Source organism: Neopsephotus bourkii, unplaced genomic scaffold (assembly GCF_033783945.1).
Source record: "Neopsephotus bourkii isolate Nb327-2 ecotype Australia unplaced genomic scaffold, CSIRO-AGI_Nbou_v1 NB_1067, whole genome shotgun sequence".
Classification (NCBI taxonomy): Eukaryota; Metazoa; Chordata; class Aves; order Psittaciformes; family Psittacidae; genus Neopsephotus; species Neopsephotus bourkii.
In genome coordinates, this window is record NW_026901555.1 from 2,775,570 (window position 1) to 2,798,059 (window position 22,490).

The window sequence follows — 22,490 nt, forward strand, 5'->3', positions numbered from 1 at the left end:
ATAAGGGTTTAAAAGGTTTAAAAACGTCTTTTATTCCCTCCTCTTAAACCCAAAATCCTGTGAAGTAAAACCTGGCATTCCCAGGCCCTGTGCCACCAGCCTTTGCCTGTGTAACCCTGGCATCCCCCTGCCTTTCACAGGTACCAGGAACATGATTTGGGCACCACTAACAACAAAACTGAGGCCAGTCCCAAGCAATAATGCAGTACCAACTCCCCATGGCTGCACAGCACCTGGGCTCTGAGATGATCTCGGCTTTATCTAATCAAACGTGTGGTGGATGCTCTGTTTTGCACTTTTCATTTCTGCAGAAGCCAGCCTATTTATAAGAAAGCATGTCCTGGGCTTGGGGCAGCAACTGTATTTACTGTACAGATAGACTTTGTGTTTCAAAAACACCTTTCAGAGCATAACCATATCCTGTTTTGCTGGTGCCACACTCTGTGCCGCTGGCGTGCATCACTGCCAGCATCCATCCTGTTTCCTGTCACTCCAGGAGCTATTGTGTGTGGCAGTGCCGGCGTGGCCCCTTCTCAGGGTATGTGGGTTGGAACCACATGGTGCCTTCCACTTCTCACCTTTCCCGGTAGCTGAATGCTGAACGTCCCCTCGCATGGGGTGCACAGTGACAGCACTGGCCAGACCCTCCCCAAACCTGCCCAAGTTGAGGCCGCCAAAAAGCAGGAGAACTTGGAGCTGGGCACCAAATCACAAAGCAATTATTTTACAGTATAACAGAAAATTTGATATAATACTTGTTTTTCTTTATGTTTCTTATAGTTTGTCTTGTACTTAGATTTTTGTCTTAGAAAAATCAGAAGTTTTCAGCTCACCTGAGCTTGCACTTCGTGACCTTGTAGAAGATCCTCAGACAAAACCGGCTGAGGCCTTTCTGATCCGCACTGGAAGGCTTAAATGGAAACAACCCCTGTGAACAGGCTGAATGTCTTCTCTCCACATGGCTGCTGATGCCTTGCTCGGTGAAGACCCAGGAGGAGAGCAGGGAAGGGCATGCACTGGGCAGGAGCATGTTTGCAAAGGGGGAGCAGGGACAGGGCCCTGCTGCTGTGCTGGGTTCTTGCCCACAGCTCTCAGCTCCAGTGGGGCTCACACGAGCCAGGGGTGCAGCCGTGATGCTGCCACCAGGATTGGGGCTGAAAGTCCTGGATTTCCCTCCCCATCCTTGGTGCCTGCCCCATCCACCTACAGTGGGGAAAATGTCTTTAAAGACTAACAAATCCCCTGTTAAGAGGAGTGACACTGAGCAATCAGCATGGCAGTTCCTGCTGGAAAGGACTTGCTGACTGCTGCAAAGCTGAGGCTTTGTTTCCCTGCGGAGAGCTCACCCTTATGGTGCTGAACATGGCATTGACGCGGAGCTCCCCAAACCCTTTCCCTTGTGCTGTGAACAGGACCCTGCAGTGCATGAGGAGCCCTGGGTCTCTCAAATGGTGCTGTCCCTTCGCACACATGGGCTTCACAGGGTGTTGCTGGCTGAGCCCGTGAATCCAGAAGTTGGACTCAGGTCTGATGAAATCACGACTGTCTGGAAAACCGCTCCCTGGCTCGGCTCGGTTTAAAGGAGCAAAATTCACTTTCTGTGCATTTAGGCTGCAGTCAGAATTGATGATGTTGGTGTGTCTGTTCCTTTGCCAGGCCCAGCGCTTCCCCCTCTCGTGGTGGGTGGATGGAGGAGCAGCTTCTTGCCAGCAGTGGTGGCTGTTAGCACTGTGCCAAAGATCATGAGAGGCTGAGTCTTGCTACTGGGTAGGTGGTGCGAGCCCTGCCAGGAGCTGAGGATGAGTGGTTTTCCAGAGGCAAAGTCACTTTGCTAGGGCTGGACTGGAAGCATGTGGTCACGGAGCGAGGAAAAGGGTATTTTTAGAAAAGAGAAAAGCAACCTTCCCTCTTTCCTTGTGGCGCCTTAGGAAGCGTTGTGCACAAGACACATCTTCTAGGGTATGCCCAAGTACTGCATAATTTACTGTATATGGAAGTGTAGTGTGTGTGCAAGGGTGTATGTGTATATGGATGGACACACATATAAAAGCAGCTAAGCAGTTGTAGTTACAGCCGGTCATAAAGGATTAAGCCATATAGAATAATTAATTGCATGTGGAAAGCTCAGGGTACGTGGATGTCATGGGTGCTGGCCGAGGTCCAGCTGAGCCATTGGCTTTGCTTCTCTTTGCTTTGAGACAGAAATCCTGACAAGCTCTTCATTCACCATGCACTCTCTTCCCTTCCCCACGTCAGCTCCCAGGCCCTTGCTCTCCCTTCAGCCTTGAGTTTTTCCCTGTAAGAAGCTGGTTCACACCTTGGTCTTGGGAAAACAAATCTTCAATGCAGCAGCTTTTTACTTAAGTCTTCTTAGGGATACCGTAGAGCCAGACATCCCCAGCCTGCTCCTACCTGCTGCCCCCACAGCTCCCGAGCACTCTCATCTCAGCATCAGGGACCAGCAGCATCCCTGTCCATCTGTATCCCCTTCCACAGCACCCACGCTCTCTCTGACCCACAAATCCCTGTGTCTTGGGTCCTGGCACCCAGCCAGGGTGTTTGTGGTAGGGGAACTGGGTGGACTGTGATAAAACAGGAGGGCTGACAGGCATCCTGTGGCCTCTGAAGGGCAGAAAGCAGCAGTCTGCACCGGAAAAGGATATTCCCTCAGGGTTTGGTTTGCGTAAAAGCCAGCAAAATCCTTGCTATCCAGTGCATCTAACCCAGGAAGGGGTTTCTCTGTTGTATTTCCAATGCAACCTGCAAGCCCAGGAGGCAGCAGCGGCAGCCTGAGTAAGGGTTGAGGTTATGCTTCCGTGTGACAGATTAGTGAGAGTTTTGGTTTGCTTTTCTTTTTCCTGTTTTCTTTCTGGAAGGGGGAAGTGACGTTGCAGAAGTTTCAGAAGTGCTGTGCAATCTGAAAACAAGCTGGCAGGGTCCCAGCGGTGACTGGAGCCACTGGGAAACCTGGAGCTGGTGCTGCCAGTAAGGCTGGAGCTGCAACACCGGGGTGTACAGTCAGTCGGCAGGACTTCTGAATACCTAGCGGTGGTAACTGAGGGCTACCTGGGTGTCAGCCAACAGCTACTCAGGGTTGTCCCATTCCCAAAACACTCACAGGATAAAGCCATGCTCCCGGTTAAGGTGCTGGTGGTTTGACTTGTCTTGTCTGTGGTGGCTGCCCACAGCCGGGTCTTGCCAGCCACGGCATTGGAGAGGTTTTGCTTAGGTTTCCTGTTGTGCCTGGGTATGCTGCTGAGTTTTATCAGCCCTAAATGCTCCTTTCCCCCACCAGCAAACACGGAAAATGTGTCCTTTTATTGTTCTCTTTTCTTTTTTCGAGGGGAGGGGTTGATTTGGGACAGTGAGCTGCAGGACAGCGTGCTTTCTGCCTGTCTCTGGCACGCTGTAAGTACCAAAGCAAATAGATCCAGGTTGTCTGGATCTTCTCTCATCTAAGACCAGCCTTGGCAACGTGAGAGTAAACCACTGCCTGCTCCATGCTTCCCAGAAACGCTGCATGGGTTGGAAATGTGCATCCAATTATCAGCAAAGCTGTTTCCGATCAAACCCCCTCTGCCTATGTTTACTTATGTAATTCCCTGAGGGGTTTTTGGCATCGAAGCCATCAGTGCCTTAACCCACAAGGAGGAAACCCCACAGCCCCTGCTCTGGCCACTGTGCGAGGGGCCACAGTGGCAACAGGACCTCTGTGAGTCCCGAAGTGGGGTGTCCCCCTCTGCAGACTGTGTCATTGCTCTGGGAGCAGACATGTGACTAATGAGACCATTTACAAGCACTTAAATTAATACCCGTGATGCTAAACTATGTGTTGAGATCATTTTATTTCCTCCCGGGTTTGAAGCTTTAAGGATGCCGTTGGGTCAGCTTTGTAAACTTTTCTCAGTACCCAGTGAAGGCTGGGACCTTTTCTGGTTTTTAAAGCAAAACTGAGAGGCTTGGATAGCTTCTTAATCTGCAACCACAGGCTTTAGCAAAATGCCAAATAACACAAGGCTCCTAATAGCAACACAAGACATGGCAACACCAACTACAGTTCCTCCCTTCTGTGGCATGCCTTGGGTCTCTGCAAGTAAATGTCCTCTGGGAGACGTTCTTCATCCTTCCTCTTTTTTCATGGGATATCCAGTCACTGTCTGTCTTCCACATATTCACCCCCTCATAATCACTTGAGCATCCCATAGCTCCCAAGGGCCAGGTGGACTCCTTTGCTTGGCTCTGGGTGCCTTTTTCGGCAGTGGGAACTGAGCCCAGTTTGTTTGAAAACTCCCTTCAACACTGATGTGGACATAGGTTAATACTCTTTGCTTGATATATGTTGATAAAGTTATAGTGTTTCAGTCTAGGTTAGGTCCAAGTGATTGATCTTTTTTGCAATGAGAATAGGTTCAGTCTACATGGAAATAATGAACTGTCCTGATCTAGAGCCTCATGTGAGCATGGAGGATGCTTTAAGTCATTGTGAGCCAGGGGTATCTGCAGCTGGGGGTCCAAAACTCCCCCCGTGCTTCCTGCCCGAGCTGCGCTGGGGCTGAGCTGCCTGCTTACACCTCAGGATTCAGAAGGATTTTCAAAAATGACAAACATGTAGAAGCATTCAAACCAAAGGAAACGAGGGATCTGAACCTGGCTGCAGCTCAGCACAGGAGAATTACTGGCACCATGACAGCTGGTTTGGGTACTTTAACATCACAACAGAGAACTATGCAAGACAAATAGTGCCCAGCAGCAACAACTCAACCAACATCAAAATATCCTTCTAGGTCGGGTTCTGTCATCTGCTGCACACAAGGGTAATGACATATTTGGAGACCTAACACAATCTTCACTTGAGCTATGAGAAGCACCTACAGGGACAGAAACTGGCTTATGCTTTTCAAGAGATGGACTCCAGCAGAAGCTCGTCAGGAGGCATGGCAGGGATTTCCATGCTGTTTATTCGGCCAAAGAACTTGGGAAGAGACAAAAACTTGAGGCGTGGAAGGCTTCTCTTCATGCGGATGTCGTGGCTGGTTTCAGCGATGGAGAGGTTCCCGCGGCGTGTGAACCAAGCTCGCAGGGTGACACAGCTGTGGCGAAGCAGATGGTCCTGGAACTCGGAGGTCATGAAGTAGTAGAGGACCGGATCCAGGCAACAGTTGAGGCTCGCCAAGCAGAGGGAGATGGGGTGGAAGCGGAGTGTGCTCCTGTGAATAGCACAGTCCTGGATGATGTTCTCTATCACCATCATGAAGAAAGGAAAGTTGATGTGGTAGGGGGTGAAGCAGATGAAGAAGACAGCCGCGCACATCAAGACCATGCGCAAAGCCTTCTGTTTCTCACTGGTGTTTTGCAGCTGAGTTGGGCCCTCCCTCAGGGACTGCCACATCTTCCAAGTGCAGCACGCAATGATGCTGAAGGGGATGACAAACCCAAACAGCTCTGCTACTGTCACCAGTGCAATGGAGGCTTCTGGGCTGAGCTGCTTCACCCCTAGGTCTGAGAAGCATGTGTTTATGTTGTTGGACAAGGCTGGGCTCCTCACTACAAGCAGGGGTAAGCAAGCTGCCCCAACGAAGAGCCAGACAGCAGCGCTGATAGCTGCATCGTACCGCCGTTTCCAGTCATTGGCTTTGAAGGGATGCAGGAGGAAGAGGTACCGCTGGATGCTGATGCAGGTGAGGAAGCAAATGCTGGCGTACATGTTGAGATACTTCAGGTAGAAGCACACCTGGCACAGAAAGCTTCCAAATGGCCAGCTGTGATTTATATAGTAATACATCCGTAAAGGCAGTGAGAGGACATGGGCCAGGTCAGCCACAGCCAGGTTGACCATGAAAATGACAGCTTTGCTCTTCTTGCTGATGAAGCGGCACAGGACCCACAGGGCAGCACTGTTTGCCAGGAGGCCAGGGATGAATATGAGGGTGTACGTGGTGGCGTACAGGGTGGATTGGAAGGACATCTGGGGGTTGGTACAGTTCCCGAAGGACGCGTTGCTCTCCATCTTGGCTGAGTCTCTTCACTCATGGGGCAATTAAGGCAGGTGAAGAGTTTCTGTAAGGAGTAAATTCAGATGCTGTAAAGGCAAATCTCCAGTATAGAGTAAATGCACTTCAGTACAGAAGACTAAGTTCTGTGTAGGTATGTGTACAGCACAGGGTGTGTGTTGGGGAGGGTGCAGGGCAAGACCCCACTTACAGGCAGCATCCTGGGCATCTTCCATGCAGCTACTTTTGGATGTGCTTGGCAGGATTTCATACCCTGCCACCCTTTAAGGTGATGCCACAATTTAGTGACATTGCAATTAATCTCTCTATTGTTAATGCCAGAATGCTACTTCAGCTCCCTGTGATTTTTCAGGACCATCTTTATTGCATGTAGTTTTCTGTCAAACTCCCATCAAATTGGTGCTCTCTGTGCCTACAAGCAATCTTAGTAGGACTGTAAATAGGGATTTCAAATGGATCTCAATACTGTCTTTTTGGATCCATGCAGAGATGTGATATAATCAGCAGCAAGGGCAATAATGAGCATCAGCAAACGATGGTGCAGGGCGGCAGCTGACCAGAGCAGAGGCCAGTGGAAGAGGTGCAGACAGATCTATCAGAGCTCTGGCTCCAGATTTAAGGCTGCATTTATAAGCTAATAGCTGGCCAAACACATGCCAGCTGCTCTGCCCATCCTGCTAACTCAATTCTGGCACTCATGGCACGTTGTGCAGGCATCATGTTGTAGCAACAGAAATTATCCTCCAGCAACAGTTCAGGACATGAAGGAAGATGAATACATCTGCCTTTGAGTTACAGTGGGAATTCTTTTCATCCATTCGCCTGTTTCACCTCATTGAGCCAGCTGAGGGTATTAGTGGGTCATGGGGAGTTCACAGATACTTGTGCAGCTAACCAGACAGGTGATGGATTTTGCTGTTTGTGAGGAGAGCTCAGGGGAAATTGTCTGCTCTTTCAGGAGGAGGTGGTTTAGTAGCAGAGATTGCAAAGCAAGGGCATCATCTGCAACAAAACAGTGCAGTTTTCCCCTTGGGAACAGCCTGTAGCTGCCTGCAAAGTGTTGAGCAGCCTTCCCTTCCCTTCTGAAGACCAGAGCCTGAGCTGGTAGAGCCCTGAGCACCTATCCCTGTTGCCACTGAAACCCTCCACAGTGGTATTTAATTAAGCAGCAGCCAGTGGTGCTGTTTCCCACAGCCCTGAGCCTGGCATTTGCCATGGAGATGGATTTCTAAAAGCTTATCACCTGCAGCCAGGGACTGGCTGCCACAGCCCAGCATTGCTTCGAGGTGCAGGGTGAAGGCTCCTCTACCCTGCTCCTCCTCACCTAGGCAGCTCTCCAGAGGGATTGTGGTGTTTTCAGTTTCAGGAGGGAGTCTCTACATTTATACACACACACCTATATAGGTATAAAATATAGGCACTGCCTCTCAGCTGGCTGCGCACTGCCCGCAGTGTTGGTCCACTTCCCTGTGTTTCTGTGCAGATGCCCTGCTTTCCAGACTGAGTCCTTCCCAAATTGCTCTCTCCCCCTTGCTTGTTTCTCCAGGGTTTGGCTGCAAAAAAGCAATGCTGAAGTGAAACCCTGGCTGATGCTGGACTCGTGCACCTTCTGGTTGCAGACTGTGCTTGAGCTGGCAGTGCCAGGTCAGAGGTTTCTGATTTCTCCACTAAGCTGGGACACGGCAGGGGAGCAGGAACATCTGTCACAAGGGAACAGTGACAAACAAAACTCTTAGGCCTGTGCAGCATCCCCATGCACCCCTCACCTGCCTGAAAATCACAAGGGGTTTGTGCTCCACACTGGCCCTGCTCTTTGCTGGTGCCCTTTGCACGGAGTCTGTTTAACCCTGGGAAAGATAATGGCAAGACAACATGTCTTTACATCCCTGCAGAAAGTGGGGAGGGAAAAACTGCTGCAGAGAATGGGGGAATGCAGCTATCCCCAGCTCGTGTCATGGTCTGCCAGTGACGAAGGTGGCACTTGCTGGTCTTGACTTGTGGGAAGGACTAAAGTGCCTGTTCATAGAATCATAGAATCATAGAATAGTTAGGGTTGGAAAGGACCTTAAGATCACCAAGTTCCAACCCCCCTGTCATGGGCAGAGACACCTCGCTCTAAACCATATTAACCATGTTGTCCCTGTCCTGCCATTTCCTCCCTGCCACGTGTCTCAGCCCAAATCCTAATGTGTGTCCCTGCAGGAGTGACCATCGGGAGCCTCCTTGCTGGCTTTCTCTGGGAGTGCAGTAGTGCCTGTTTCCTGCTGGAGAGCCAGGTGTCACTCCTGGTACCTGGCACTTTTGGCTCTTAGGTGGAGCTCCCACTGAGCCACTGCTGGTCTGGGCTCAGGCCAGTGCCCATTCACTGCAGTGCTTCCTGAAAGGTGGATTTCTGTATTTATTATTGTTCTCCTGTTTTTGCTTTCCCTCCATCTGCACTTTGCCCCAAGTCCCTCCAGCTCCCTCCATGTTTTGCTGTTGGTGATGCTGGTGTTGGGGCAGAGATGCTCCCACGGGCTTTGGCAGGGGTTTTGTTCAGCAACTTTATATACTAAATACTCCCTGCCATTCCTTGATTGTTTTCCTATTTCATCCAGGCACAGATATACATGGGCAAGACTTGGGGAGGTGAGGGGTGACTTTTTAGGTGGCAAAGCTGAGTTTTATCCAGCTGCGCACTGAAATTAGAGAGGGGAGACCAATATCATTGCCAGCGGAGTAAGACCACAGGCTGTGGGTGCAGCACTACAATTAATTAAACATCAGTTAACTTTGCAATTAATTAGGTGGTTATGGCAGCTATTAAAACACTGCATTTCTTTTTCTGAGTGTTAGCAGTATCTGTTGCTGGAGGCGTGTGTGGCTGTCAGTATTGGAAAATGCCTGGCTATTCTGAATCACTGTGTGCCCCACCCAGCCCTACATTGCTGCGGTACTGCATTTACTGCTCCCAAATCCACTGGCAAAGCTCACCCTCATCTTTTCCATGGGTTGGTTGGACAAACCATCCCAAAGCTGCACTCCAGGCGTGCCTGGGAGAACCCCGGGGATGGGGGACTGGGGCAGAGCTGCCTCCCTCCAACCCTGCCCAGGCCTGGGATGCTGGGGAGAAATAAAAATACACTTCTGGCTTGAAATAAGCTCCTGGTTTGAGGTAACGGAGGCTTTCTGGAGCTCATGTTTTAAGCAATAATCATGTTTGTTTAATCTAGGCACTAATAGGAAGTACACAAACAGAGCTGGTCAGTGATGGCAGATTCTGTCAGTAATGCCAAAATTGAAGTATTTTGGATAAAGCCGGCTTTCCCAGTGCACTTTTGGATAAAGCCGGCTTTCCCTGTACACAGCAGCCTGCTCGGATGCACTGAGCTCCGCTCACCCACCCCTCAGAACCGAGCGAGAAGAAGTACATGGGCACAGTCAGAAGCTGCTGCGGATGTTGCACCAGCTTCTGCCTGATAAGATCTCTTGAGGAAGAGCTAAAACAACTAATAGGTAACGTTGCTCAAAGCTGCGATAGTGTCGATCTACAGATGAAAGCACACAGCAAAATCCAGCTTACCTTCCTGTGACTCCCATCCTTCAGGGGGGTGACATCCATGCTACACAGCAGGAGGAGCAAGCTTTCTGCTTTTATTTCCTACCAATTCTCGCAGCAATCCCAGCCCCAGCGACTCCTTGTTAAACTTCCACATGTTTTCAGAGCACTGGAATCCTGCCGGCATCTGCAGCCCAGTAGAGTGGTAGCAGAACAGGAAATCCTGTGTTTTGTTTCTCTTCACCACGCAAAACGTGTATGGCTAATGACGTTAAAACAACTGGGAAGGCGATGACATCATTTGATCCAAGTGCCGTGTGGTAGAGACCTTGGACATGGATTTCTTTCTCGCATAGAAGTTGTGTTAGGCGATGCTGTCCTTCGGTCCAGCTGCTTCTGCTTTTATCTGCAGTTGCTTGCTAGAAACTATAAAATACAGAAGCAAAAAGCTTCCAATAAGTACTTGCTAAAGGAAAACTGAAACCTGTGCCAGTGCAAGTTACTGGAAGGTAGTAATTTTCTTTTATTTTCTTGGAAGTTTGGTTAGCCTCAGACTATCAAGGCTAAAGCTAATGGGCTTGGGTTTTATTTCTGAAATAATATAATGGCTTAAGGTGGAGATTTTCCCAAAATACTATGTTTAAAAACACCAAAATACAAACCATAAAACATAACGTGCATCATTCCCAATTTATTTTTTCTTTTTGCATCCTTTAATTCCTTTCCTGTATATATATGTGTATATATATATAATTCTTAGACCTTTTATTGCCTGCTAAGCGTGACCACCTTCTTTCTGTGCTCCTCAAAACTGGTAGGCATATATTGCAGTGTAACTTCTTACGAGCTGCCTCATTTCCAGTTGAACAGTTTTACCTGATATATAGTGTCCCCTCTTACAGCCCCGGGCTTGTGAAGGCAATACAGCCGTCGGCATCTTTCCCGTTCTTACTGTAGGTAATGTATAAATAGAACTATTTTTGCTATACTCATCTAGTTTCTGTAACTGGTCCTATGACCCTAGAAAATTAACAGAAGCCTAACTATGGAAGAGAAATGAAAGAAGGAAGCTACTATAGCATTTAATTGTAGATTAAGTCTCCAGCTCAGGGTCTGGGAGCAAGCAAGCAGCTTTTTCCGCAGCATCTGAACCCACTGGCTCTGCTGGTTGTGCTGTTTCAGGGTTTCTCTGTGCTGGCAGCACTGCTGACTGGGGGGACCTGAGTGTGCTCCCATTCCCTGAAGTGGTGCTTCATGACAGTAGTGGAGGGAAAAGAGGATCCTGGACCAGAACTGTCCTGTGGTCAGTGGAAGTGCAGTTACTTAAATCCATTGGTCAACATCCTCATGAAGGCAAAGGCAAGACCAGTTTATATACAGTTTATATACCACCCTTTATAGACTTATCTATGGGCTTCTTCGTTACCACTTGCTTATCCACCATGTAAATGCAGCCTGCTAGCAACTAGTTACCTGTGAATCCCCATGTCTCTTAGCTGAGAGCAAAGTGATTTTAAAAGATGCTGGAGTTATTTATCATTCCAGGTTTTCCTCCTGTGCATCTTTCTCAGCAGCTGATGTGATCCTTGGAAGAAAGCAGAGTGCTTGTGTATTTGCAAAACGTTCACAGAAGAGAGGCTGGCACCATGCCCTATCCCTCTCCAGAGGTTAAAGGTTTATCCCAAAGTGGCTGCCGTATCAGGATATCCTGCCTAGGACATCCTACTTCTGTGTCCACAGCACACATCCAGTGCTGTATCCAGTCCTCTCCAAGCCCTATTATTAGGGATGTGTTTACAGCAGGGCTGGCGGTCAGTGGATGTCAGACCATGGGGAGGGTCATACTTGCACCTCAGGGCTCATAACCATATCGATTCCTTCCTCTGCTCGTCGGCTTTTTGGAGTAATTTTGCAGAACATCACAACAGTACTGGTTGGGAAAGGCTGATGGATTGACAAGCCTCAAGCTTCTTCCTACTACATATATTAATCAACTTTTCTGTTCTTTCAACTACAAGCACATTTCTGTTTTGCGTTTCTGTTCTTCTGTTTCATTGCCGACACTAAACATGCACTTTACACATGCAGTGCTCTACTTTCAAGAGCAGAAGACACAAAGGAATTTTTAAATATCTGTGAGTCTTTATCTAAGGCTTCCAGATAAAGGTTGTCTTCACCTTTAGCCTGGTATCCTGTGGGCAGAAGGCCAAATCCATATGATCAGCATCTATTTAAGCACTCAGCACTTAGAAATATCTGACAGGATGCACCTGAAGGATGTATGAAAAACAGTAGGCCATTCAGGAGGAGGAGGTCTTGCCCACACAAAGCAACTCACAATTGTGCAGAGACTTACTGCAGCTTGATCGGAGCTTTGGCATATGACCCGTGGGGCTGGGGGAGTCCCTGGTGTCCTGTGGCACAGAGACCCTCCTGCTACTGCACAGTGTTCTTGACAGGGCAGCATTTTCAGGAAGCTTTGATTTATTTTTACAGCAAATAATTGTTGGTCCTACCTTTTCTGGCTAAGGCCCTGTGTAGTCCACAGACCCAGCAATTTTGGTCAAAATGCACCCGTCTTATCTCTGAAATCTTTTAAATGTAATGAAGTGGTTTGATATATTTTAGCTGACTCCTAGTTGTTGAGCTGTTATCTTGCATTTACAGCATGTTTAGTATTCTACTGTCTGTAGAGAGTGAGTAATTTCATTTAAGGAAAGAGAATGAAGCTGAGGTACCAGTAAGTTCCTGCAGCTCAGAACCTGAGGCTATAAAAAGGTGTTAAATCCCATGGGGTTTCTTTCTGTGTACATTTGATGTCAAGCACAGGAGGGCCCTTTCTCAAGCAGGAGAGGAATTACCAGACCGCTGACACCACTTAAGAAGGGGTGGCCATTTGCTGGCACTGCAAAGAAGCGCATTTTCTTTTGCTAGCTAGTGCACGGCTCTTGTTCCAGAGAGGAAGAATATATCATGTTGTGGTTTTGCCCAGGGCTGTGCCAGCAGGGGACATGCACTGCTGTCAGTGCAGGTGGCTTAGAGACCTCAATATGTCTCCATCCTGTGAACTTCCCTTTGGGATGAGGCTTGACACAGGGTTGCTCCACACTAGGTGCCAGTGGAGCTCTTCAGCTCCATCCTTCACAAATGTGCATAGGTACCCAGCCTCTTGATTCAGTTAAATTCTGTCTCCCTGTGGCATCTCTGTTTAAGTCATAGAATATCTCAAGTTGATCCAAAGACTTTGTCTGCTCAAGAAGGTTGAAGGTCTCCTTGTAGCTGGTGGACCTGGGCAGTGTGACCAACACAAGAGATAACCCAGTTGCAATATCATTGTCAGTACTGTGAGTGCTTTTTTAAGCCATATAGCTTTGGATCTGCAAAAACACTGTTCAATGAGATAGAAAGAAGTGGCTTCTGCAGTCCTGCAGTCACTCAGCCCCACCCGTTCATGCACCACCCACAGCACAGCTACTCCTATGGAGGACCTTTCTCTTCACCAAAGTACCTCTAAATCTAATGTAAGTGTTGTAGTTTAAAAAAATATATAAACGCCAGCCATATGGGGTGGAAACCTTTCCGCAGACAAGCAAACAAGCAATCTGTTTAAGAATATTAAGACTTTATGCACTCCATCACTTGAACTCTTTGATTCAAGGAGGAGTTGATCCCATAAGTGATAGCTATGAAATTCAGCTTTACATTTGAAAAAAATGCATTTATTTTTTAAGCATCAGGTTTTGGAAAGAAAAATGGAGAACAAGCTACACAGTTACCATAACAGTGCCTTCGGTTTGCTTTCGCCTGATAAATGAGAATTGTATGAGAAAGAAATCACAGTAAACAGCTCTCAGTCAAATGCTAACTGATCAAGGTCAGTAAAAATCTTCATAACAACCACTGAAACTAGTTTCCTTCACTGACAATATTATATAGTGTTCAGCTTATGAGAAAACTGCTAAATTGGCAACAATTCTGCATGCTTAACTGTGTACCTGAGCATCAATCTCCGCTCACATTTTTAAGAGACTACTTGCAGTGTGTAAGCTTGTATATCATCAGCATAACAAACTGCTCTTTAAACCAGAGAAAACATTTCCACTGACTTCACTGGGAGGTGGACTGTTTGCTTTCCCTGCAGCTTTCTCTCCAGAAAACTGTAGAAGTCTTCAACAGTACTCTCTTCATGACAGTTACTTCCTTCAGATAGGCATTATTTTGGTATTTTCACTTATAAATGTGAAATATTAAGTTCCTCATACTGTAGCCACATCGTCTTCTCACAAATGGGAGGAGAATTACAAGAGCTTACTGTATTGAATCAGCATGTCTTCACTGTCTTTTAGAGGAACTCCAGTGTACTGCTTATTTAAACCTGCCAATTGTTTGCATTTTTCCCCATTTTATTGTAAATCAGTCAAGTGGGACAATATAAGATGCAGAAAATTTCTAGCTGAGTTAAAATGTAATTAACTAGAATGGAGTAGTTAGATTTAAAATATATACTTGGCAAGTGTTTCTGGTATTTCTTCTATTTTTGTAGCAACATGTTAAGATACTGGTAGTTATGGAGAACTGTACACATTCCTTTTGAAAAAAACCTAGTTTTTCAGAGGTGATAAATCAGTGCCTGTGTTCAGCCAAACAATCATCAGGCACCATAAGGATACCCTTGAAATCACACAAAGTGGGTGCACTTGGCTGAAGAGCTGTCACTAATTTAAAGTAAGGGGTGAATGGCATCATTCTTGTCACTGCTTTTTGATATCTTTATAGCTGATTTTGAAAACGTAAATGTTAAGATCACACGAGGAGCTGGTGAAAAAAAAATGACAATCATTTACTTAAGGAATTAGCATATGCTCTGTTACTGAAGTCACCTTGGCAAGGATACCTCTCTTTTTTAGAACATGTGTCACTTGTCACAATCGAGGTACCTCTGGGCCCAAAACAAAACACACAGAAGAGAGAAAGGACCTGAATGCTACCACTGGCATCATCAGATCCACCCGCACCAATGCTGAGTCTGACTGTGCCCAGTCTCCAGCATGATCCTGGCGATCCTGTTTCTCAGGATCCAAAGACAAAGGCCACGTGTTGGTGCCCCCCTTGCCAACACGGGCAGCTTGGAGAGGAAGAAAGCTACTTGGAGAAAAGGATCTTTGAGGAGCCATTGGGAGAGTTTCTCTTGCAGAGGGTCTCACACCTGCAGTAAGTGCAAGTTACAGGATGTATCAGCAATTAAGGAGCAAACTTAGAGCTTGGTGGAAATAATGAATGAGAGCAGGAGGGGAAGTGCAGGAAAGATGAAGCAGAGGTAAGTCTGGTGACCAGTGGGATGCACTCAGCAGTGGAAAGCTGAGGCTGCCATGCTGAAGCAAGCTGCCAACCTTCATGCATCTGCAGCACGGACTGCAGAAAGAATAATGCCATTTATTGTTACTGGCCATTTTCAGGTTCTTGTATGCATTGTGGGTGTTTAGCAGAGATGATGCTTCAGTGGATGTCAGTGTATGGATTTAAGATTGTCTTTAGCTTGATCATAGAGCCATGGAGGTGGGAAAGTAGAAGAAAAACTTCTGGGAGGTCTCCACCATTTCCTAGAGAAAGCTTTGTCACGCCCTCCTGTATCTTTTCTAGCCCAGATAGGTCAGGCATGTGTGGCACAGCACTAAGTGTAGGCACGCCAGTGGGGCCACTCTTCAGCTTCCTACATCTGGGTCTTAAACAGAGTTTTATCTTCTGTACACCAAAAGATTTCCACTGCCAGAAAACTCTCCTGCATAAGCTTGCAGGATTTTCCACAATGGAGCTGGTAATCAAGTATCATGGAACAGTCCCAGATTTCATACGAAATACCTTCATTCTTCTAAGCTGGCTTTCTTGTCATTCCTTAATTGATGAGGCACTCTCTTTGCTCATGAGCCGGCTCCTGATGACCATGCTGCTGTGCTTTGATATCCGGTCTTGAAACTCTGAAGTCATAAAGAAATATAGGATTGGATCCAAGCAGCAGTCCAGACTTGCAAGACTTAAGCAAAAGGGTTGGGCATAGAGCGTGATGGTACTCAGGAAGCAGTCTGTAATGACGTTTTCTTTCACCAACATGTAGAAAAAGAAGTTGATGTGGTATGGTGCAAAACACACACAGAACACGATGGCACACATGGAAACCATCCTTAAAGCCTTCCGCCTCTCACTGCTGTTTTGAAGTGGTATCTGGAAGCCTCGAAGAGAGTCTTTTGTTTTCCAAGTGCAGAATAAAATAATGGTGAGTGGTCCAATGAACCCAAAGAGCTCGGCTGTGCCCATCATCAGCACAGTGGCCAGCTTGCTCTCAATCTGACGGACTTGAAGGTCTGCAAAGCAGGTGTTTGTGGTTTTGGCTAGCCCATAGCTCCGCATGATGGGGAAGGGTAAGCACGCCACCCCAACAAAGAGCCACACCACGGCGCTGATGGCGACATCGTACCGCCGCTTCCAGTCCTTGGCTTTGAATGGCTGGTACAAGAAGAAATACCTCTGAATGCTGATACAGGTGAGGAAACAAATGCTGGCGTACATGTTAAGGTACTTCAAGTAGAAGCACAGTAAGCAAAGGAATCTCCCAAAAGGCCACGTGGAGTTAATGTAATAATATATTCTCAATGGCAGTGAGAGGACGTGAGCCAGGTCAGCCACAGCCAGGTTGATCATGAAAATGACGGCTTTGTTGTTCTTGCTGATGAAGCGGCACAAGACCCATAGGGCAGCGCTGTTTGCCAGGAGGCCAGGGATGAATATGAGGGTGTACGTAGTGGCATACAGGTTGTTTTTAAACGTTATGTTATGGCTGGAGCAGGTCTGGTTGCTGTGTGTCATGACTGGGCTGCTGGAAACATCTGTTGTGGTATAGGGTGGGTGGATCATTCCTGTAGAGAACAAAAATAGGAGCTGTAAAGGCAAAGGCATTGCAAGAGCTGTCAGTATTCACATTTGCATTTCCTATTTGACTATTCTGTACAAAGTACAGGTTTGGAAATATCTTCTATATAAAACATCCTGCTATCTTCTTCACAGCTGCCCATTCAGAGGACTCCCGCTACTCACACAGAGGTGAGGAACCATTCCTATTGTGTCAGCCCCTTTTCCCGGCTGTCTGAGTGTAAAAGCATGGGTGAAGCTGTGCCATATTGCCAACAGAGGAGCAGGAGAAGCTGCCTATTCTTTTGGCCATCTTGTAAAGGCCATATGTGGTTTTGTCTCTGGGTAGCAAGGGAGGCACACATGGAAGAAATGTGCCACAGCCCAGCTTCTGCGTGTGAGGAACCACGTGGCCCAACTAGCAAAACGTGGGTGCCAACCACTGAATCATAGCTGTTATTAAGCTGCAGGTTAGCTACTGTGTGGGTGGTGTGTCTCCTGACCCCATCAGTGGACCTCATGGACCCCCCTTCTCTGGCACGATGGGGACAGGATATGTGGAAAAGGCTTGAGAAATTTGACTGCTCTAAATGCAGCCATGTAAATGCTCCTGAAATGCGCTGCCATGTATTTAGCGTAATGTCACAAGCAGAGGCCTAATCTGATCACCAACTTCCATTTCTTACCACTCCATCAGCCTCAGTTTAACTCTTCTCTTCCATCAGATAATTTTGGGTTTAGATACTACCAACTTCTGATTCTCTTTTGATTCACACAAGTAGGGATGGCAAAATGTCACGTGTTGACCTGTTGGGCCATATTTTTGTCAGCTTTTGTAACTGGGACTTGTCTTCAGTAGGGCAACACAGGCAGGAGGAGTTTGGTTTTATCAGGTGTTTTCCCATAGGGCTATGCTTTTCATTATAGTGATTCCCTCCTGTGTCTAACAGAACATTTAAAATTGAGTATCAGCTTCCTATTTCATGTGGCACTGCAGACACTGATTCATTCTTTCTGACTCATATCCTGCACTGTTTGCAAGGGGCATTTGCCAGAAGAAGTGTCTCTGTAGGTGCATATTAGTAACTTGTACCCTGTTACTAATGCTTTTTTCCTTCATGTTACACAAAAAGAGAAGACTTTAGAGCTCTCAAGTGACGAAGAACACAAATAGCTGTTTTTTCAGCTTGTTAATCACAGCAGTGCTTGGACTTGGCAGCTAGTACAGACACTGCTCAAAGCTGCTACTGAAGGGCTGTAATTCAGGCCCCAGAAACACCCAGGCCATGGCAAGATCCCAGCATGGCACAGAGGCCACCCTCACTATGGATGCAGTGGCTCTGGCTGATGGTGATGGTGCAGGGGCACCTAACCACTGTTTCTGAGGGCTCCTCAAACAGATGCTGAGGCCAACTTTCTCTTTAAACTTGTCTTTCACTCTCCCACAGTCTTCAAAATGCAAGGTCTATGTGTTTGTCCCCTGCAGCACCCCCAGCTTCAGCAGCTAGGCTGCATCTTTCAGTTACACTAAACACCAAAGAAATGCTGCAGCCAAGAAATTCCTCTATCTAATCACCTTCATTGACCAAGATGGCACAAGTACAGGGAGGAAAGCTGACCCCCAGTTTGGTTTTGTCCTCCAGGGCATCCCTCCAGTCTGCCATTTGCTCCCAGGAGCCCTCACCCCAAGGCAGCTATGTGATGAGATGCTCCGCTCCGTGCTCCTAGCTGCTGTCCACCCAGGACATCCCAGCCTTGCTCTTCTCATGAGGCCACAATATGCCAATGAGGGTGGATGAGGCTCAAAAGGTGCTGGAAACAAGGGAAAAGATGCATCTGGTCTATGGCCTTATCTCCGTCAGGCTGAGAAGCAATGGTGGCGGCCTGCTGCTCTCCTTTCTGGTACTCCTCAGAACACTGACAGGGAATGGACAGGGCATGGAGCTGAGCACTGGGTTGTTCACACAGGGTGTTGCTTCTCAGGGCAGTAAATTCAGGTTACATCCCATTTCTTGAGACTCCTATGAATTTCTGGTGCTTAGGGTGTTTGTGCTCCCTTTCCATCTGGTTTGCCTGCAGCTCTAACTGGACATGCTATCAGCTGCCTTTGTCTCCAGCAAGAGCATTGCTCACTAAACCCAATTTCTGTCCCTTCACTTGACCTCCCATTTTGCAAAGAAGCCATTAAAAAGCCATTTCCAATGTTACAAGCTGCCTGGTTTCCCTTGGATGTCAAGGTTAGACTGGCTGCCTGGTGCTCCTCCACATCACAAGTGCTTGGTGGCCGTTGAAACCATGGCAGATTAGGTACATTTGCAAAATGTTCTAATTTAGCGATGCACTTACATTTAAATGCTGGCCAGTGGACACGTGTTCTTCAGTTCAAATGAGTCATAACAGTCAGTTTGCTTCTTGAGATCCCTAGGTGCAGTTAGCCCTTATTTACATTTCATGTGACAGCTAAGGACCAGACTGCAGGGTCAGCAATCAGAATGATCAAGTTTAGGCTGCTGACTGAAACCAGCTTCTAAATGGAGCCATTTACAATAAACCACCGTGTCCAGGATGCATCTGCTGTAACATGAGGGTGATGCTGAATGCACGTGCTTGATACCAGAATTCAACCTTCACTTTCTGATTGCAGCAAGCTTGTCCAGGCATGCAGATGAGCACAGGGCTGGGCTGCAGCACACCTGGGACCATGGTGGAGCCCACAGCATGGAGAGGTTACCCCTTGGCCTTGTCTTCATTTGCTAATTGTCCACAAGGTGTCAGAGTTAATCAAGACTTCATCTCCTTGCCCTCCTCTGTAAGGTATTTTTCCAGACCTCACCGGACCAGGGCTGTCTGAGTGGTGGGAGGCAGAAGTTTGAGTATGGTTTCCTGAGTTTGTGTTGCTATCTTCCAGAGTGACCCCAAATTCTAAAGCTCTGTGTTACTGAATAACTGCTATTAGGGAAAAAAATGGTCCCAGAAATACTTCTCATTGCTGGTATTTACAGATAGAACAGTGTTGAAAAGATGCACTTTGATGGAGACCAGAGAGCTGCTTTCAACCTTTGAGCCAAAATGTTGTAACATCCAACCTGTGGAAATGCAGGTAATGTCCCATCCCTACCACCCTGAGCAAATGTAACACTGGAATTGATGAACAGTCATTTTCTGCATGATGTATGTACAGCAAAGGCAGAAGTCTGAAAAGCTCCATCAGATTTTATCAATGTTGACTTACATATTGCAGGGAGATGGCTCCTATTGGAATACTGTTTTCAGAATATGAAATTTAAAAAAATATTGGTAGTAAATAAATACACTATTATCTAACTATTAGTTTTTACACTACAGTTCTTTCTGAGGCTGTTGCAATAAGGACATAATTAAATGTGCACATTATTACTTGTAGCTGAATGTTTGGAAACTAAATGTGGAATTTCTAGGAAAAATCTTGACAGGACTGAGGAGCATAGGAATGTCCATCAGCAGACAGGTTAACTGATTTGGTTGAGACACAAGTGCCTCTACACTCTGCCCTCTTTGCATGGCCATGGATGTCTCACGCTATTGCACTCATACTTTGGTATGAAACCTCTGCAGTCAGAAGTGGAACGTTCTACAGTTAAGGGTGCTTTTTCCGGTGGTGTTCTTCCACATCAAAGAACAGATCTGGGCTGCTGATCCCTTGTGATGAGTTGTTTTCGTTTTGCAACACTAGTCCAGTTTTCACCTCTGTGGCTCAGGCAGCTGAAGGGCAGGGCATGCTCACGCAGCAGGATGCTGCAGTCTCGCTGGGGTGCTTGCTCCACGCTGGCTGAGGGCTGTACCATGGATGGACACCCATAATGGGTGCAGTTCCCATGGATGGTGGTGTTTGCACCAGTGCCAAGGTCCCAGAACTTTCACTGACACCAGAAAACATGCCCTTGAATAGAAATCACACTCTTCCTTCACACATCCTACTGCTCGAGCCTGCCACTGAAGTCCTCTCCTACATAAATCTGCAGTGAGCCAGATTGGACACACTGCCTCACCTTTGGTGTGATTCCCTTTTGGTTTGCTTTAAGGAATTTCAGATTCTGGGTCTGCCCGCTGTGAATCCTGCTGTAAGTGCCACACTGCAGATGTGCTGTTTTCCTGGGCTCCCGTCAGAGCCAAGCTGCCAGTGCAAGTGAATGCAAGCCCATCAGTAAAGCACCTTTTCCAAAGCACAGTTTGAAAGCTTCAGTGCATGAAGTTGTTTTAATCCTGACCAGTGACTGCAGCCTAAATGAATTAAGACTGCCTCTAGATTTTCATTAGCAAAACCAAGTCCAAGCACTCTTGCTATTTTGTCATGTTGTGTCCCCTGACTATTATTAATTCCCTACCGCTGCAATTCAGTCAAAGAGCACTGGATGGCACAAAGACATGCAGCATGTAGATCCTTTTTTTTTGTGTGATAATATAAACCACCATCAGAAAAAACAGATTTGCAAGTTTCCCTTTTTCTCAAATATGATTTTAAAATAAAATATATTCCCTGAGAAACCAGGCAAAAGAAGGAATTTGTGCCTAGGAGAACAGTTGGAGAATCACTAATTACCCACGCTATAACATTTTGCTTTCTCTTGCAACAGCAATTTCAAGCAGCTGCTGTTTCAACTCCTCCATGTGTTCACACAGAGGATTGGCGCGCATGGAGGGCTGCTGGTTTTTTCAAGTCTCAAAGTGCCACAAATTTCCTCCTGGAAAGAGCAAACCCCTGAGGAAAAGCTGGAGAGAGCAACATTTTCATAGGAGACAGCACAGGCGCATTAATGCTGGTTCTAGACAGCAAAGAGTGAGCTTAAAAGAAGTCTTACCTTTCCAGGCAGAAACCCAGCTACATGCGACCGTGCTGTTGGGAGGAAGTGGAGCGTCCTGTCTGCACCACACCAGCCTTGTTTACACGAGCACAGCGACCTACATGACATCATGGGGTGCTGCAAGGTGCTGCTTTGCCTGTGGCTCAGTGCTGGGGCTGCTGCTGGGGCAGGTGCCTGCTCCCAGCCCCTACCCGCTTCTGTGGGACTTGCTTGCTCCACTCCTGGTCCTGCTGAGCTCAATCGCAACCAGGCGTAGGCACGGTTGCCCCAAAATCACATTGGTCCTACATGTTCTCTCCACTGTTGTGCTGTTGGGATGGCTCAGCATCTCTTGAGCTGCTGTGTTGAAGAAGGTCCTAAGTGGAGCTGGGTGATGCTCTGTGCAGAGCAGCCTGCCTTCTTTCCAAGCACAGCTCCAAGCTGACGATGGAAACCCTCACAAGGTTTCTGCTTCGTTCTCCCTGGGAAGTTCAGCCTTGCTGTCTCCTCCTGACCGCCGGGCTACAGCCAGTCATTGCCGTGTGTGAACTTCAGCTGGTGCGTGCTCTGTTTCACCAGACACAAAGTCCTCTTGCTGATGAAGTCTGACTTCCCAATGGCTTTTTATAGCGCTCCTATGAGCTTTGCTTGACATTTCTCTTGAACTAAATAAGCACACAGCTCAGTTTACACTTGGAACATGCTGCCGTTGAGGTCAAACGGTGGCACTTCTGAAACTGTTTCACGCAACGGGGTGGAATCCAGGCTCACTGTTACTCCAGGCAGTAAATACAGTACCAAGGCTAGGACTTTGCCCACTTACGGGATCTAATTGTTTGGATTTTCATGAAGCCACCAAAATCTGACCTGTTTTGCCTCTTCAGGATCAGCCTCTGGCTTACAGTATGCAACTGTCCCTGTGGCTCAGCAGTTACACGCTCTTCTCTGTCTTGATTTAAGACCATGAAGTAGAACATCGCTACAGCTACTGCCTAACTTGGGGATAATACAGTTGTTGGTGTCTGACTGCTCAGAAACCTCAGAAACCCAGAACTAATGGCTCTGATTCAAGTAAGAATGCCACAATAGCTACCCCCTAAAATGCATTGCTGTGCTTTACAGACAGCCCTGTTTCCATCAGTTGTCAAAGGAGGTTGGTAGAAGTTGGGAGGTTGTCAGATGTTTATTTTCAGATTATTTATATGGGCTTTGTGAAAA

At 47.2% G+C, this 22,490-nt stretch overlaps 2 protein-coding genes across 2 annotated transcripts; both read right to left on the bottom strand.

The window, feature by feature from the left end:
• Window positions 1-3,826: 3,826 nt before the first annotated feature.
• Window positions 3,827-10,918, bottom strand: LOC133216865 (putative P2Y purinoceptor 10). Its single transcript, XM_061361932.1, has 2 exons — window positions 9,574-10,918; window positions 3,827-6,057 (listed from the first exon to the last, which is right to left on the bottom strand). The coding sequence occupies exon 2, from the start codon at window positions 6,005-6,007 to the stop codon at window positions 4,898-4,900; it is 1,110 nt and encodes a 369-aa protein (XP_061217916.1). The 5' UTR covers window positions 6,008-6,057; window positions 9,574-10,918; the 3' UTR covers window positions 3,827-4,897.
• A 3,568-nt stretch (window positions 10,919-14,486) lies between these two features.
• Window positions 14,487-21,944, bottom strand: P2RY10 (P2Y receptor family member 10). Its single transcript, XM_061361933.1, has 2 exons — window positions 21,291-21,944; window positions 14,487-16,460 (listed from the first exon to the last, which is right to left on the bottom strand). Exon 2 carries the CDS (start codon window positions 16,456-16,458, stop codon window positions 15,436-15,438), a length of 1,023 nt encoding a protein of 340 aa, XP_061217917.1. The 5' UTR covers window positions 16,459-16,460; window positions 21,291-21,944; the 3' UTR covers window positions 14,487-15,435.
• Between the last annotated feature and the right edge of the window lie 546 nt (window positions 21,945-22,490).

Coding starts and splice junctions, on each gene's coding strand:
- LOC133216865 (XM_061361932.1), bottom strand. CDS start 6,007: ATGGAGAGCAACGCGTCCTTCGGGAACTGTACCAACCCCCAGATGTCC.
- P2RY10 (XM_061361933.1), bottom strand. CDS start 16,458: ATGATCCACCCACCCTATACCACAACAGATGTTTCCAGCAGCCCAGTC.